Source organism: Moschus berezovskii, chromosome 17 (genome assembly GCF_049115385.1).
Source record: "Moschus berezovskii isolate FMDL1 chromosome 17, NW_MosBer_1.0, whole genome shotgun sequence".
Lineage (NCBI taxonomy): Eukaryota > Metazoa > Chordata > Mammalia > Artiodactyla > Moschidae > Moschus > Moschus berezovskii.
Genome location: NC_142476.1, coordinates 68851473 through 68868977, shown reverse-complemented (window position 1 = coordinate 68868977; position 17505 = coordinate 68851473). Strand labels below are relative to the sequence as shown.

Sequence of the window (17505 nt, the reverse complement as noted above, 5' to 3'; positions counted from 1 at the left end):
ACAGTATAAAAAGTAGGCTACGAATATGGCATGAGACAAATAACAGAGTTCATCCAACAACAACTCTGTGTGTCTGTGGAGGAGAAATAGGTGCAGAGGGCGGCTCTGGAGGTTGGTCTGGCCTAGCATGAGACAAATGCATGAAGAATATAAGGAAAGTGACCCAGGGACTTCCCTGGTGGTCCACTGGTTAGGAATCCTCCTTTCAATGCAGGGAACACAGGTCTGATCCCTAGTCAAAGAAGGGCTGGGCTGCAGGGCAACCAAGTCTGAGTAGAAGAACTACTGCGCCTGCGTGCCGCAACTAGAGAGGCTGTGCACAACACACCCCAAACGCTGAAATGAACATCCTACGTGCTGCAACCAAGACCAAAAAGAAAGTGACCGAAAAAGGCAAATACCTAGGAAAATGTCATCTGCCTCTGTTGTGTCTACTATCACACAAGTTAGCAGCTCACTGCCTTACTAATATTACTCAGTCTTCAAAGTCTAAACTTGGTTTCTTTCCTCCCTTAACTGTTGTAAAACAATACACAAATTTCACTATTAAGTTGTTTAGTATTTTTTATAAAATTCACAGCTTCATACGAAATTCAGTAGTATTAAAAAAATTAAGGAAACATTTTGTACTGTTCTAAAGTTTCCTGATTTTATTGTTCTATGATGTAAAAAAGATGGTATTAAAATGAGAAGAGTTATGTGGGTTCTGACCCTCCCTTTCCAGGGACTGAAGCCCTAAACTGCTCTCCACATTCCCACTCTGTCAAAAGAACCACGTTTAATAATGGAGACTCTGCCCCAAGGAAAATGAGAACCAATTAGTACTGTCAGTGGGGTGGAAAACACAATTAAAAGTCAGAGAGCTGTCAGTTCTACAATAAAATGATAGTGTTCTTAGAAAATGAGTGCCACAATAGAACAAGAGGGATAGAAAGAAACCAGTATTCACTAAATCATCCTACTATTTCAGATGCTGTGTATTATAAAAATGACGTATTTGGTAAGGTCCTATTCGAAGGAGCTTCAAAGAGGTAAAGAGGAAAAAGTTGGGGAGCTAGGACTAATACACATGAAATAATCAGAAAACAAGTGTAATCAGCCCTCTGTATCCATGGGGTTCCTCATCTATGGATTCAACCAACCATGGACTGAAAATACTCGGAAAGAAAAAAATTCCACAAAGTTCCTGAAAGCAACTGTGAATTTGCCCCATACTTGCAACTATTTACACAGCACTTACGCTGTATTTACAACTGTTTACATAGCACTTACACTGCGTCAGGCATTACAAGTAATCTAGAGAGGATTTAAAGTATACAAGAGGATGTGTGTAGGTTATATGCAAATACTACACAATTTTATGGGGCTTCTCTGATAGCTCAGTTGGTAAAGAATCCGCCTGCAGTGCAGGAGACCCTGGTTCAATTCCTGGGTTGGGAAGATCCCCTAAAGAAGGGATAGGCTACCCACTCCAGTATTCTTGGGTTTCCCTTGTGGCTCAGCTGGTAAAGAATCCACCTGCAACGTGGGAGACCTGGGTTGGGAAGATCCCCTGGAGAAGGGAAAGGCTACCCACTCCAGTATTCTGGCCTGGAGAATTCCACGGACTTTATAGTCCATGGGGTCACAGAGCCAGACACGACTGAGCAACTGTCACCTCACACGATTTTATAAAGGGACTTGAGCACCTTCAGACTGAGGTATTCACAGGGGGTCCTGGAATCAACACCCCCAAGGAAACTGAGGGAGACTGCAGTCATTAACTCTGTTCTGATTAAAAACGGAGTTCACAGGCAGGCCTGAGGACTGACGTGCCATGTCAGAACCCAAGCAGCAACAGCAGGGATTTGGGTAAGAGGAGTGGCAGTAACATAACGAGTTACCATATTACAACCAGGAGCCCGGAAGAGGTAACGAGTCTTGATTATTCCATGAGAGCATAAGAGGCAACAGGACCTCTTCTATAGTATCAATGAGAACGTAAACCAGTACAAGTATTTTGAGAAGTAATTTATCATCAACCAGCCAGAAGCTCATGCCCTAGAGATTCCACTCTAAGGTATAAACTCAAGAGAAACTCTTACATTTGTGCGCCAGAAAACACTGCACAAGGATAACCACACTATCATTGTTGGTAACAGCAAAAAACTGAGAACAACGTAAATGTCCACAGACAGAGTGAATAAACAATGATAGTCACAGAGTGGAATTCATACATTACACAAGCCAGCGGCAGGCAGCAACGCAGAGAACTTCCAGAAACACAACGATAAGAGAATGAAGTAGGTCACAAACAAGACAGAGTAGGAGTCGACTGACTTCAAGTTCAAAAAATGGAAAATGCATCACTGTGTTTTAAAGGAGTCATACAGAAATGCTGTCACTACAAAAAGCAAAAGAGGAACACAAAATTCTAAACACTGGTTACCTTAGGAATGGGAGAAGGGATGGGAGGAGGAGGGACACGCAGGGAGGGCTCTTCAGAGTTCCTGGTAACATCCTGTTTCCTAAGGTGGGTGGTCATACACAGCTTTGTCTTATTATTATTACTTAATTTGAATATATGTTATGTATGGGTTTTCGTGTGTATATAAAACACATGTACTTCCATGCATGGTAGTATTACTTAATCAAAAAAGAAGAAAGACAAAATAGACAGCAGAAACTTTTGCATGGGAATGTAAAAAAAGGATGAACATGCATGAAAACACAGAGGATTTTGGCCTATCATGTTTTTGGAGGGAAATAGGAAAATACAGATTTTACTAAGAAGGGAATGTAACAGTTACTTGGCAGGAAAGATCTTTTATTATATACACTTACTTGTTTTTTGGTTGCAGGGTATTTAATATCAAGAATTAATTCCTTTATTTCTGTTTCAATCAAATCTAGAAAGAAAATTAACCAAAATAAAATTTTGGTTCACTTTTACAACAGGTAAACTTTATTCTGAAAGAAAAACACATGTATTTGCACTATCAGTCAGTCTGAAGGATTTCTGAGTCCTAGGAAATTACTGTTTTATTGTTACAAATTTTAATACTCCCTTGATGGCATGTTTCATCCTTCAGAATATTTCCAATAAAAAATATACATGATTACTTGTACCTCATCTCATTACACAAAGGAGTTGCAACAGGTTATAAATGCACTGAAGTGTTTTGCTTGCTCCATTTAGAATATTCTATTAACTTTAAAAATGCCATGACAATATCCTTCATTTTTATTAAAGGACACCTACCAAGACTGGGACATTTTGCTTTCAGTAAGGCTCCCAGTTTCTTCACTAAGTGCATGTCCTTGGCTCGTTCACTTTTCTTATCGCTAAAACAAAAAAATACAACAAATTCTTAAAAAAAGTGAAGCTGTTTTCCTTCTGAGACATCCAAATTTCTTTTTCTTTTCTACACTTCCTATTTAACTTTGAAGGGATCAGTCTAGAGAGAAATAAAATAATAGCTACAAAACAAAGTTATATTTTAAATGAATAACCAATATGTATAGCATAGGGAACTCTGTTCAGTGTTGTGTGGCAGTCTGGATGGGAGGGGAATTTGGGGAAGAATGGATACATGTATATGTACGGCTGAGTCGCTTTGCTATCTACCTGAAACTATCACAACAGTGTTAATCGACCATACTACGGTACAAAATAAAAAGTTTAATATAAAAAAAAAAAGGACTGGGAAAAGTCAGTAGAGGGACATTAATAAGCTGGCACTCGATACAACTTACCTCAATGCTAAGTGGAAAGGAACACTGACTGTTTTCACACTTCCAGACACTGGATCAACCAGGCAGATCTGGTAAGTCTGGGGCTGCCAACTCTGACTGGTAATGTTATTTAAGCCCATTATTTTATAGCCAGGATACAGAAGCCTGAGGAAATCACAAACCAATATGGTAAGCCACAGAGTTTATATGCCGCAACAAAAGATCCACATGATGCAATGAAGATCCAGGATGCCACAACAAAGACCCAAGGCAGCCAAATAAATATTTGGAGAAGGCAATGGCAAGCCACTCCAGTACTCTTGCCTAGAAAATCGCATGGACAGAGGAGCCTGGTGGGCTGCAGTCCATGGGGTCGCTACTAGTCGGACATGACTGAGCGACTTTACTTTCACTTTTCACTTTCATGCACTGGAGAAGGAAATGGCAACCCACTCCAGTGTTCTTGCCTGGAGAATCCCAGGGACAGCGGAGCCTGGTTGGCTGCCGTCTATGGGGTCGCACAGAGTCATAAATATTAAAAAAAGTAAAATAGAACCTAACTGCCAGGGTTCTCTACCTTGCTAAAATGTACTAGAAAATCACATAAATACAATCAGGCTGATGTCGCAGTGGCAAACAAAGCACTCACATAACTTGGTATCATCACCAGGGGAATTAGAAGGAATCTTTCCTTTCCAGCCTCCACAGTGTAAGGAGGGATGGGGACAAGTGGGCACCAAAGCTGACTTTAATTCAGTAGTGTATCACGGGCTCTTCAGTCAGATTCCTTTGTTATTAAACATTTAATCCATAATTACATAGCAGGCACTCATGGGGAAAAACCACAATAAAGGACATTTTAATTCTCAACCAACTTGCAATCTAATTAAGTAGCTTTAAACGGAAGCTTTACTTGAACAAAAGCATTTCTTTTTGCAGCCAGGAAAAGGCTAGGGTTTGCAGCTTACCTGCAGTGCTTTCCCACGTTGAAAGCACCAACTCGAGGGCCCTGCTGTGTGCTCCACACTTCTAAAATCCCCCTCCGTGGTGCATAGATCACAAGGAACTGAGCCACTCGACTTGGACCCTGAGGACTTCCAAATGGGGAAAAGTCTCCCTTTTCTGGCACTCTTTCGTGGAGGTCCTCTACAATCTGGATCCAACCAGTCTGTGCATCTCGATACCCTTAGAGACAGAGGAAAGGAAAGCCACTTAGATATGGAATCTAGGTTTAGCAGAGCCTTCTGAAGCACTCTGGAATGTTTTAGTCAGGGGGGGCTCAAGAAAAGCAATAAACGTATATTCTTTTTTATTATGAAATATATTAAACAGAAAAAATTATAATTATGACAAATCCTAAATCGCCAAGCCTCTCAAAACGTCAGTTTGCTACAGTTGGTTCTGATCACACTTTCTTTTCTAAGAAGAAATCAGTTATCATGGAAGGTTCCATGATTTCATTTCCATCCCTTCCTCCCTCTCTTTAAAAACTTCTGGAGAGATTTTAAGGTTCAGATTGAAAATAAAAATCCAGTTAAAACAGAAGATCAAACTGGTTTCCTGCAATTCAGGTGACTTGGCGGCACACAGACAGAGGGAGGACCTGGGCTGCACAGCAGTGGGAAGCGGCGCTGGCCTGTGAGAACAAACATGCAGCTGACATGCCTTCCTCATCCCTCTCCTCCCAGTGACGGGGAGGAAAAGGACAGAATGCATCAGCTGCAGAAGGACAGGCCACAGTGGCAGCCATAGCATCACCACAGTGGATCTGGACCAACTGGTATATATTCTGGAAGAGTCTTGCTGAGAACACACCCTTGAAGTTATTTCAGAAGACAAGCACCGTGTCAGGGAGAAATGATGTATCTGCTACCTTCCAACCTATTTCGAAAGACACTTAAATATGTGGCAAGTAAACACTGCAGGAATTCTTTGCCAAGAAGGTAATAGTGGCCTCAGTCAGGTCCAGAGTTTAAATTTAATGCCCTCAAATCCATTATTCCTCACAATGCTAAAAACAGACCAGACTGCATAAAAACTGTGGTTTCTAACCAACAGTCTCTGCTGACATGTTAATATTAAAGATGATTACAAACAATGCATTCTCTTCTCTTCCTTTGTAAAGGGGATTTATTTTATTCAGGTTGAAAATGTGCCAATATATTTTCAAGTCTCCCTTATAGTTAGGTTTGCCATGAGACTAAGTCCTAAATATTGTATTGCAGAAAAAGCTTAGCAAGACTTCTGAAAATATCTTCAAAGTAGACTAAGGTGGTGGTCTTTCTGTCCCCTTCTTCCTTCCTGGGATGCATATAAGATGGCTGAAGCTTCAGCAGCCGTTTGGACCATGATATAACCTTCATGGGGAAGCTACATGGAATAAGACTGAGTTCCTGAGGATGTCATGTGGTATCATACTGATCCTGTACATAGCTCTGTGCTTGTCACTAAATGTAACTTCTAACAGACAGTGTTACCAAGACACTTAAATGAACTGACACAGGCATACGGATATGGAACTAAAATTTTAAAAAAATGAATCTTGCTAGGTTTTGCCATCTTGATCTGAAAAACCTGGCATTCTAGTTTTGGAAAGCCTTGATTCAAGCATGGTCCTGCAAACTGGAATGAATCTTGTAGGGGCAAGAAACTGAATTCAGGAACTGACAATGTCAGTGAGATCTGAAAAGAAGTACATAAGGAAAAGTTTTTAAGTACCTATGAGTTGGTCAAATTTAAAGGATGTGTCAGTTGGACTATGGGTCAAATATTGTTGCAATGATCTGAGTTCATGATTAAAAAAAGAAAGAAAGCATAAAGAATTAAACACTTATCAATGAGAAGCTGAAGAAGGATAGCACTGTTCAGCTACTGGGATAAAAAGTTAATTACTTTTGTCCTGGATTTTTGTAAGAAAGTACCTTTCCACATGCGTATTGCAATTCCTCTAGCTACATCCAACAAAATAACTCTGCCAAAATCATCTGTTACTGCTGCCAGTGTGTTACATGGAGACAGACATATACTTTCACCATGGCGTCTAGAATCTGGAAGCCCAAATCTGATATTTAAAAGAAAAAAGAAAGTAGAAATCAAAGTCCAATCTAGAAATAAATAAAAGAATAATGAAATACAGCAACAAAACAGACTGAATCTGATTTTACATTAATATAAAGAAATACGAACTTTGTATGGATTAATAGTTAAATCTATTAACTAATCACACCAGACGTTTTGTAATACAAAATACATAAGGAACTTTCTTCTATTATATAATAATACCTAAGTCTTATTTCAAAGATATTTGATACAGAATACCCTCAAGCTTATTTTTTCAGAGAGTATCAAGTCAACTATATCTTTCTGTGATTAAGCAATATGTCATATGAAACTACCCTGACAACCAACTAAATTTTAGAATACTTTGCTCCTACACTAGCATCTTCGTCTATTTTTTCTTATTTCTAATCTTTTCTCTTTTTTCTCTAGACAGCATATCCTGCTGATATCAACATAACTGCCTGAAGCAAAAACTCTCCTTCTTCTAAATAGTTATCTGTACACTGTTCTTGGCCTATAATCAATCCTATTAGAACTGTGGGTAAAATAAAAGTAAGGAAGTACTAAGAACGAACCAGAATAGCTCATTTTGAAAAAACTCCCTGAGACAAAGTACTCAGAAGCTTTGTTACATCCATGTGATGCATAGGGCCATTTGGCTTATTTCTTCATTCTTGGGTAACTGGGGATGTGATATGTTAGATGGAAAAAATTCTAGAAGATAATCTTCAATACATTTTAATAATAGAAAATTGGTTATATCTCTTCAGTTGAAGAACATTTAAAAAAGGGGAGAAGTTTTTATTTCCCTTCATGGTGGTACTTTATATTGAGTAATAAAAAAGGATTTAAAAACAAAATCAAGCAAAACTCACGCCCTCTCCCCCAAAAACCTGACAAATCCACTAAATATCCCCCAGTACTGCTGGAATAAGCAAGGAAGCATAAGCCAGCATTATTCAAGCATAATGCTTGAATATATGTGATCCCATTTTTCTTTTTTTTAAAAGAAATCACTATGTCCTTTTAAAGGTTCTACAGCTTACCAATAAGCTAAACTTTTTACAGAAAGAAGTTCAATAGCTATCAAAAACCCAATATTTCTACAACTTAAGCTAAGTGTACAGTGTTTGTAAGCGCATACCCAACACACATACACACTGAGCCTCTACTACATGATGGGGAGACAAGTGTCATTAAAACAGACAGGAACCACTCTCCTCATGACATTTACATTCTGGTAGAAAACATCAGTCCCACATTAATGACTTATAGGAGCTCCAAAGACTCAAGAAATCAATAAATCAGCTAAGCACATGGAAAGACCATACATTTAACAATCCATTTCTAAAAATACTAAAATGCAAGAGGAGCACGACGGACTTGCCTTACAGCTAATGGGGTAGCTGGTTCCACCTTGGGTTTTTGCTTCTGGACAGCTTCTTCTTCATGCCTGCTCTTCCAACCAAGCCAACCACTGAAAAGAAAGAGCATTTAGACTAAAACCACAGATTCCAGTGTTTTAACGTGCAGACCATCCAAATACAAGTTAAAACTAAGTGAGATGAAAATTAGATTATTTAAACGGATGTCATTACCTGGCAGCATTAAATAAAGCAGAAGTGAGTTTACTTGCCACTGCGAGTGCAACATGAGATAATAATGGTTGCGTGCTTCCCTGAAAAACAGAACATTTGAAAGATGACAAACAAAATACACTTTCTAAATGAGATGCACTTTAAAAAGGTAGGAGGCAGAAATATAATCATAAGTTTTAACTCTACAGTTTAAGTAAAATCACTAATAGTTTAGATAATCTTCATGATTTCCCTCTTTAAATTGTAGTCAGTTAAAAAATCTAAACTAGGACATTAAAATGGCCTTATTCTAGCAGAGCTATTGATTTCTCATCCATACAGAACTAGCTCTTTTCCCTCTTTTTAAAACATTTTTTTCAGTCAGTTTTTATTTAGAAATACCTCATATTGTACAAAATTTATTTTAAATTTAAGTATAGCTGGTTTACAATGTTGTGTTAGTTTCAGGCATATAGCAAAGTGATTTGGTTTTATATACACACACACATTTCATATTCTTTTCCATTATTGATTATTATAAGATACTGAATATAGCTCCCTGTGCTATACAGTAAATCCTTGTTGCTTACCTATTTTATATACTGGAGTGTATATCTATTCATCCCAAACTCCTAATTTATGACCCCCCACCTCTTTTTTTAAAATATATTTTTGTTAAAGTAAAAAGATGGTTTGGACAATTCTGAGAAGGGCACTTTTTATGTGAGAAATCAGAGCTGCCAAGTCTAATATCTAAATCTCCCCAATTTTAGGGAGCAGTTTTCACCACTTCATCAGCTATCGTTAGCAGCTCATTCTATCTTTACAATTCCTTATTTACTCAACTCCCTCGTGGGCCGACATCAGTAACAACTCTAAGCTTCTGACTATTGCACCAATATTTCAAGACAACTCAACTAAGAATTCGGGGCATCAGAAACAAAGAAGGTTGCTTATTTTACATTGACTTTAGTACCTTTTCAGCTAATCTAAAGAATTTAGAAGAAACTGAGTTGAGACTACTTTCAGCTTATACTGAAACTTACAAATGTAAACCATTTAATCTTTTTAAGGCTATTACCATATCCAATTTGTATATATGTTGAAAATCAAGATCAATGATGAAACACTTACCTCTAAAGCATAGAAGAAGCCTGTAAATGGACTGGACCCTACAGTGATATACTGAGACATGGCTGGTGGGCTGTTTTTAATTGCTGCATTATATCCACCTATATTTGAGGCAGTCTTCATTTGATCAAAAGGGGAAAGAGTCATAATACCTAATGACAAAACAACAACAATGTGATTTTAATGCACTGAAATGACACTGTCATTTTAGATTACTAGATTTTTATTTCAACCCCATTCTAAAATGCTAACTGCTGAGTTTCATTTAATAGATGAAAGTCATTTTTAAAAGTTACAAGATCAATGCCATAAAACATCCATAAGATATTAAAACTGCCATCTACAATTCCTCTAAGCTATAAAATATACAAAACAATTTAAATATTAATTTTTTAAACAGATAAAAACTTCAAATGGTACAAGAAATATAGAGTCTACCAATATCTCCAGGTGTAAGTTTACTTTTTTGAGGTAACAACTGAAATATTTTCTTATGCTGCTTTCCAGAAATGTTGTAGGTACATAAATGGCAGCACACCAAATCAACTGATGTGTGCCCTGTTTTTTAAATTTAATAAAATATCAAGAAGACATGCCTCATTCTTGGCAGTCACTCAGAGTATTCCACTGTGTGGTCATGCCATAATTGATCTGACCTTCTGATGGACATCTGAGTTGTTTCTCACCTTTTACCACCACAAATAATGCTGCAATACATGTCCTTCACAGATCTTTGCATACCAATATATAAGTTCATCTGTATGGCAAATCCTCATAAACAGAAGTGCAGGCTCAAACGGGGATCTTCATTTTTAAACAATTTTATTAAGTACTGTGACACGGCATTCCAAAGAGGCAGTGCTGCCTTACATCCTCACCAGAAAGGCAGTAGAGCATCTCTGCTCCCATATCCTTTCCCACACAGTGAAAACAAACCCTTTCAAACATCTACTTTGTAGTCCAGAAATCCCCAGCCTTCTATAATGAAGAGTTACTGCTGATTTCCCCAAGGCGCTAAGAGTAAAAGTAGACAATGCTGAGGAGCAGTAAAGGAAAAGCCAACATCATTTAAATTCACCTGGGTGGCAGAGAGAGAAGGAGCGGGGAGTGAGCTTAGAGACCTAGAAAGTAAAGATCTGCTGCTAGATTGCGTCTCGGGCGATGTCTTCCAACTCAGGTACTCCTGGTACATATGTTCTGAACACAAACATACTGCAGAATGGAACAGGAGTTATTCTCATTTTCACATGTATGTACTGCCTCTATTTTGAATGCATTGCTCCTGACAGAGTGTCCTGGGAAAGGAAATGCTTTTCTGGTGTTCATAAGCAAACCTCTTACTGGATTTAGGATTTAAAGTCATCAAATTTTAATTCTTACAAAAGTTGACCTATTCTGAAAGATTAGAATGCCTGTCCTGTGTTTATGAATGAATTCATGATTCAATATACAAAGTGTTTTTATGACATGATTAAATATGCTGACTCTACCAGCACAAAATCAAAAGCTGCATGGTATCACATATAAATTGAAATTTTAAGTTTTAAAATGCTTTCTCTTCATACTCCACACACTATAGGTGCGTGACTTTGTTTTTTGAGTCACCAATTTTAGCATTATTTTTCACTGATTTAAGGTAAATGAAAATATAACTTACAGTCCTTCTTTTTCTCTCCATATTCTTCCAATATAACCATATCTCAATTTTTAAATTAAATTCACATTCACCCTTCTCACTATAAAGAACTCTAAGTATTACTGCTGAGACAAGCTGCCTACTTGTAATTACACTGCCTTAGATGTAATTTTTTTTTCTTCTTCTGAATTTGTTATTACCTGGTCTTTTAGGGTTTTCCCTGAACATCTGAGGCCTTTCCACACTGTGAAACACCTTACAGTTCTTAACATAAACTTCCGTAAGGTTAAAGTCACTGGATAATTTTCGAGGCCTGTATACTGGCTAAAGAAGGTCACTTTGATAAAACGGGATTTGAACAGATACCTGTTTGAAGTGAGGGAGACAGCCATGTGACTAGCTGGGTACAACTAGGCAGAAGGGACAACTACAAAGGCTACAAAGTGGGAGGACGCTTGGAGGAGCAGAGGAGCAGTAAGTGGATCAGCGTGGGGGGAACACAGGCGTGAGGAAGGGGGAGTTCTGCAGGAGATATAAGGCCTTTGGGTTTTGTGAGGAATAAGATGGGAAGCCACTGTAAGGTTGTGAGCAGAGAAGTGGCAAAAATATGACTTATATTCTACAAGGATCATGTTAGCTGCCACTGGGTAAAGACGTTTTAGGAAAAGAAGAAAGGCAGCAGAAAGACCAGTTAGGATTTTCACTTCCTCAGCAGTTCAGGCAAGAGACAACGGTGGTGTGGACTACTATGCTGACAATGACGGAGAGGAGACGTGGTCAGATTCCGGATTTACCGTGAGGGTGGCTGAGACAAAGGGGGACTGGATGAGGAGTGTGAGAAGAAAAAGAGAATCAAGGATGACTCAAAAGCTTCTGGTGCAAGCAAGAGAAGACGACGAGAGAGGACAGAGGAGGACCAAGTTTGATGGGAGAAGTCAAGAATGCGGTTTGGGATATGTTAAGTTCAGACACCCAGGGGGAAGTGTTCACCAGGAGGTGGAAAATGAGTAAGACGCTTAGTGAAGTCAGGACTGGAGTCAAAATGGAGATGCTCTGAGCTGATTTCTTGTTCTTGTGTTTCTGAGTTTTGAAAGTAGGGGGTGGAAATATTTATTCTTAAATGTACTCCGGTGCGGCTTTCATTCTCACCATTCCACTTAAACTTATAAGAATCAAGAACATTGCCAAGTCTCCTTTCTTGAATTCTGTGACGCACTCCACAGTTAACCATTCCCTCCCAAATTTATACCGATAATCTGGACCTCTTTCCTGACCTTTAGACTCATGTATCTGTCTGCCTGGCATCTCCATTTGGAAGTCTGCGTCAGAAGTTAACCTGTAAAACCACAACTCTCCACTCGTTCACGCCTACCGCTTCCTTCTCCTATCCTCTTCTCAGCCACAGCCTCAACATTCACCCAGTTGCTCACACTTAAAAACTAAGAAACCTCTGACTCTTTGCTTTCTCTCTTTTCTAATATCCATCCATTGGCAAGTGCCAACTACATCTCCATTCTGTCTAACCTCGAGCACCCCTGCCTCCTCCTGAGACAAAATCCTCATTCTCTCTTGTTCCAACACACTCGCTGCTGGTCTCCTCGCTTTCATTTTTTATTCCACAAGCCTCTCCCTGAAGAGCAGTCAGAGGAATATTTTTAAATATCCCATACTTAGAATCCATCAATGGCACCCACTGTGCTCAGAGTAAAACCCAAACTCCTCACACCTATGTGATCTGACCTCGGTCCTTGTCTCCAGCCTCATCTGGTCCCTCCTCCTCACTTCACAATCAAGGCACACCTACCTCCTTTCTGTTTCTTTAACCCTTCAGGTTTTGACTACACGCCACCCCCTCTCCCCTCTAGACCAGGCCTCTGTCTCTGCTGCTTTCTCTCCCAGACTGCTTATCCTACATTCACATAGTGGCTGCTGCCCATCCTTCGTGTCTCAGGAGAGGCCTTTGCTCACCTGTGTACCTGGTCCCCTCGTTCCTTGACTTCTGTCATAAACCTCTGTTTATTTTCATGATGCTCACTAACATTTTGTTATTACCCTATTTATTCACTTGGTTTAATTGCTTCTTTTTTGTCTCCCCATCGCCAGAACCTAAGCTTCATCAGGACAAGGGTCCTGACTGCCTTGTATTTCTAGCACCAAAACTAGTGCCTGGGACACAACAGGTATTCATTCATTTCTTTGTTGAATGAGTCAATCAGACCTTTACATAAAGATGTACATGGGATAAAGCTCATGGCATGCCCCCCCCCTTTTTTTTCCATTTTGTAGGCTGGGAGATAAATGAATAGAATAAAATTTTCTATCCAATCATTTCTCCTAGCCTGTTTCAATGTTCCAAAGTTTAATTAACAGAACAAGGAAGTCACCCTGAACTGAACTCAACACTTTGGAGTTTTGCAACATTTCTGTGTTCACAAAAAGTAAAGATAAATGGAATGTCTACCAATAAGGTGTTTATTACAGATTTTAGGCAGACCTCGGAAATATCGCAGGTTCAATTCCAGACCATCAAAAGCAAGCAAGTATCGCAGCAAAGTGACTCAACGAATATTTTGGTTTCCCAGTGCAAATAAAAATATGCTTACACTATACTGTAGCCTGTTAAGAGTACAATAGTATAGTGTCTTAAAAAACAATGAACATACCTTAATTTAAAAATACTTCATTGCCAAAAATTGCTAACCATCATCTCAGCCTTCAGTGACTCCTAATCTTGTCGCTGGTAGAGGAGTTGAAATATTTCAAGAATTACCAAAATATGACACAGAGACATGAAGTGAGCAAATACTTCTGGAAAAATAGCACCCAGAGATTTGCTTAACAAAGGGTTGCCACAAACCTACAATCTGTGAAAAATGTAGTATCTTCGAAGTGCAATAAAACAAGGTCTGTCTGTATTCCATACAAGAAATGCAACAGTAAACAAAGGCGCTCTGTGTCAGGTATCTTCAGCTCGCCCCTCTGGATTCACACTCCTTCCTTCTCTCCCTCCCAGTGTGTGCATGTTTTGAACCCAGATTTTGAGCTGGATTCAGACAATGGGAAGCCCCACCAGGAGGTCAAAGACAGGAAAGAAAATGACGTCAGGATACGTATTTCCTTAGGACCATTGGCCAAAAACCACCCTGCTCTTATGGTGCTGATTCTACTCACCATCTCAAATGAGTAGAATTTAGGCCTAGGAGCAGCTAGCAGTCGCACTGCTAATGAGCCCTGAGACACTGGACTATCCCGTGTGGTTCTCCTATACTACGACTGCACAAGTAGTTTCTCAGCAAAAACCTCATCCAGTTATCTTATTTTTTTTCTTTATATTTTATGTGCTATTTGAAAAATCTAACAAGCATAAATTATTAAACAGAAAAAAATAGGAATACATTTTAAAATGACATTTCCTTCTTCTCTACCGCCATTTCTACTCTTAGTTCAGAAGCCCATCACTTATTACTGAGATTATCATAGCTTCCTTACTGCACTGAGTTTCTCGTCTTGACCCATTCAAGTGATTTTTCCAACAGGCTAAGTGATAGTACCAATTTCTTGTTTCGAACCTTTTAAGGACTCTCAACATGGTGATGAGAAAAATCAAAGTTCCTGTGCACAGTATCTTAGGCCTTCACAATCTGGCTCCTACTCACAGGCTGGCCTCACTTGGGCCAGTTCTCATTGTTTTTCCTGAACACAACGCATTTCCACCCCCATGTGATACCTGTTCGCTAAAGTGCCTCCCTGACGCTTGTGCTCCTGGTCAAGTCCCACTCATTCTTTCAATCTCAGATTGAGGTCAGCCTCCAGTTCCCTGATTCCCTCAGGTTTCTCCTCTATTCCCCCTGGAGGAGTAGGTCCACTTGCCGATTCTGACAACGGTCACATGCTGTGATACCATAATTGTTTTCACATGTTTCTCCCAACCAGCCACATGCATCCTGACAGCAGAAACCAAGTCTTTCCATCTCTGCATTCCTCATACCTAACACAGTAAGCCTTCAAATACAGGTCACAAGAAGATATATGCTTTACTCTACACTTTGTTGATCTAAAGGTTACATTTTTAGAAGACTGGTCTGGCAATTGTATGAATCAAACTCATCTGTATAAAACTTAAGTCAAATAGTGGGTGATCCAAGACTGTACAGTAGCGACTTCCCTGATGGTCTAGTGGTTAAGACTTTGCCTTCCAATGCAGGGGGTGCAGCTGGATCCCTGGTCAAGGGAGCTAAGATCCAACATGACTCATGGCCAATAAACCAAAACATAAAACAGAAGCAATACTATAACAAATTCAATAAAGATTTTTAAAATGGCTCATATTAAAAAACAATCTTATAAAAACAAAACAACAATGAAAAAACTGTATAGTACTGCTTATGCTAAGGGCACAGTTACTAAAACCACTACCATTCCTTAGAGACATTAACTCAGGATCATCTGTAAGTCTAAACTACCCTCCAAATGCCTCACTAAAGACAATGATTTTCTTTTCACATGAGAATAAATGTTATTGTTGTTGTTCAGTTGCTAAGTCATGTCCAACTCTTTGCAACCCCATAGACTGCAGCCCGCCAGACTCCTCTGTCCACGGGATTTCCCAGGCAAGAATACTAGAGTGGGTTGCCATTTCCTTTTCCAGGGAATGTTCCAGTATCCAGGGACAAATCCATGTCTCCTGCATTGGCAGGCAGATTTTTTTTTAACCACTGAGCCATCAGGGAAGCCCTGAGAATAAATCTACACTTCCAATAAATGAGGTACTTCTATCAAAAAGTATAAGAAGTTCCAAAAGAACTGGAACTAGTAATGGCTTACCAATACTAGCATGATCAATAATTGTGTCAATATCTTGTAGACCCCATTTCTTATACGCTAATGGCGGTGGCTGGATGTTCTCATTGCCTGATGCTGCAGCTGTCAAAGATAAAATTAGACAAACCAAACTTAAATATAATGGAGAAAATGAAGACTTACAAAACATCATTAAAAATATAATAACTTGATTTATTATTCTAAACTAATTAAAAATAAAGTAATATAAACCAGGCATACAGTGAGATTTATTCACACCAAGACAATATACATAAAATGCATATATTAAAAGACTAACTTGGCCGATATAAGAGATTCTGGAACACTTAAGGAATTAGAAAACATTACTAAAAACTCTAGATTACCATAAAAAATCAAGGTGAAGTCAAACTGCCATTGAAGCTAAGTATACAATTTCTCCCTCTTGAGAAAGACAGTGAATAAAATCCTTGAAGCAGCAACCAGGGTCTTAGTGAAACCTGATGGTACACCCAGCAGAAGCACACATAACGCAACAGAAAGATCTCAAATGTAAATAACTGAGACGAGGCTTGACAGAGATATGCTAACAGTGACAGCACTGCCAGAAATGAAGGAAATGCTGATCACTGACCATGGCATTTCCACCCCTAGGTGAGTGAGGAATGAAAAGAAAAGCAGCAGTTACACCTTGGGCCACAGGTTCATGCACAAGACCCCACTTGTCAGTACATTCTCAGGCTATGTATCAGAATACAAATGGATTCTCATCATTTATTCAGGAAGGTGAAAAAAAGTACTCTGACAAAGGAAAACAGTAATCCTCTAAGCACTTCAGATTTGAGAGCAAGGCCAAGCAGAGAGTTTTCATATACTGTGAAATAAAGGTCACAACAATCTGTAGCTAAGTAATCAGATATTTAGAGCAACTTACAGTAAGAGGGCAGTAAGTGGCTTACTTACTTGCTAGGAGATAAAATGACTTTATGAACTCATACGTAATAAAATAAATGGCAATTCAAAAATAGTAAAATTGGAATGGCTAATGATACCAATTAAAACATAACTGTCTAATTCTAGTTTATTTTACTGCAGAATTCTTATGCATAGAAAATTACAAAATTCTTAAACCTATAGAAAATCCTTATAGAAATTTCTGTAGAAAATGACATATATATTAATGGTGACTATTTGAAATTTCTCCAAAATAAGACATTGAAACTTTACGTGGACTAAATTTAAATAACTTAAAAGATTATGAAAATAGGTATAAAAATTCAAACAAATTCTGACTTTACAGAAAAGCATGTACTACTAAAGAACCACATAACCAAGAAGATACTGATCATATTTATCAACCTGCTAAAAAAACAGTGAAAACTGTTCTATTGGAATGTGAGATGCTGCATTCTCTCCCTGGAAGAAATTGTTTCTTCTGTGTCTTACAGTTTAGTTCTGGATTTAAGAACAATCTTTATGAATTGGATAGCACGTCTTAATCAAACTCTACTTTCAGGCAGCTAAATCATTTACAAGCTAAACTTTGCTGTTTTTAGGGCCATGAAGGCTCCTTTATTCCAAACCAGA

General features: G+C 38.7%; 1 protein-coding gene and 1 non-coding gene across 2 annotated transcripts in view; both read right to left on the bottom strand.

Moving 5' to 3' along the window:
• The window catches only part of RAB3GAP2 (RAB3 GTPase activating non-catalytic protein subunit 2), a 115095-nt gene that overhangs the window by 39196 nt on the left and 58394 nt on the right, over positions 1 to 17505 (bottom strand). Inside the window, exons 9-17 of the mRNA XM_088845540.1 lie at positions 15943 to 16041; positions 9486 to 9634; positions 8373 to 8452; positions 8162 to 8251; positions 6636 to 6775; positions 4683 to 4899; positions 3736 to 3879; positions 3242 to 3324; positions 2824 to 2888 (exon numbers count right to left, since the gene is read on the bottom strand). Of these exons, the coding sequence (XP_088701666.1) occupies positions 2824 to 2888; positions 3242 to 3324; positions 3736 to 3879; positions 4683 to 4899; positions 6636 to 6775; positions 8162 to 8251; positions 8373 to 8452; positions 9486 to 9634; positions 15943 to 16041 (1067 nt within the window). The remainder of the gene's footprint in view (positions 1 to 2823; positions 2889 to 3241; positions 3325 to 3735; positions 3880 to 4682; positions 4900 to 6635; positions 6776 to 8161; positions 8252 to 8372; positions 8453 to 9485; positions 9635 to 15942; positions 16042 to 17505) is intronic.
• Positions 13397 to 13528, bottom strand: LOC129551862 (small nucleolar RNA SNORA36 family). The gene has a single exon (XR_008685170.2). It is a non-coding gene; the product is annotated as a small nucleolar RNA SNORA36 family (small nucleolar RNA).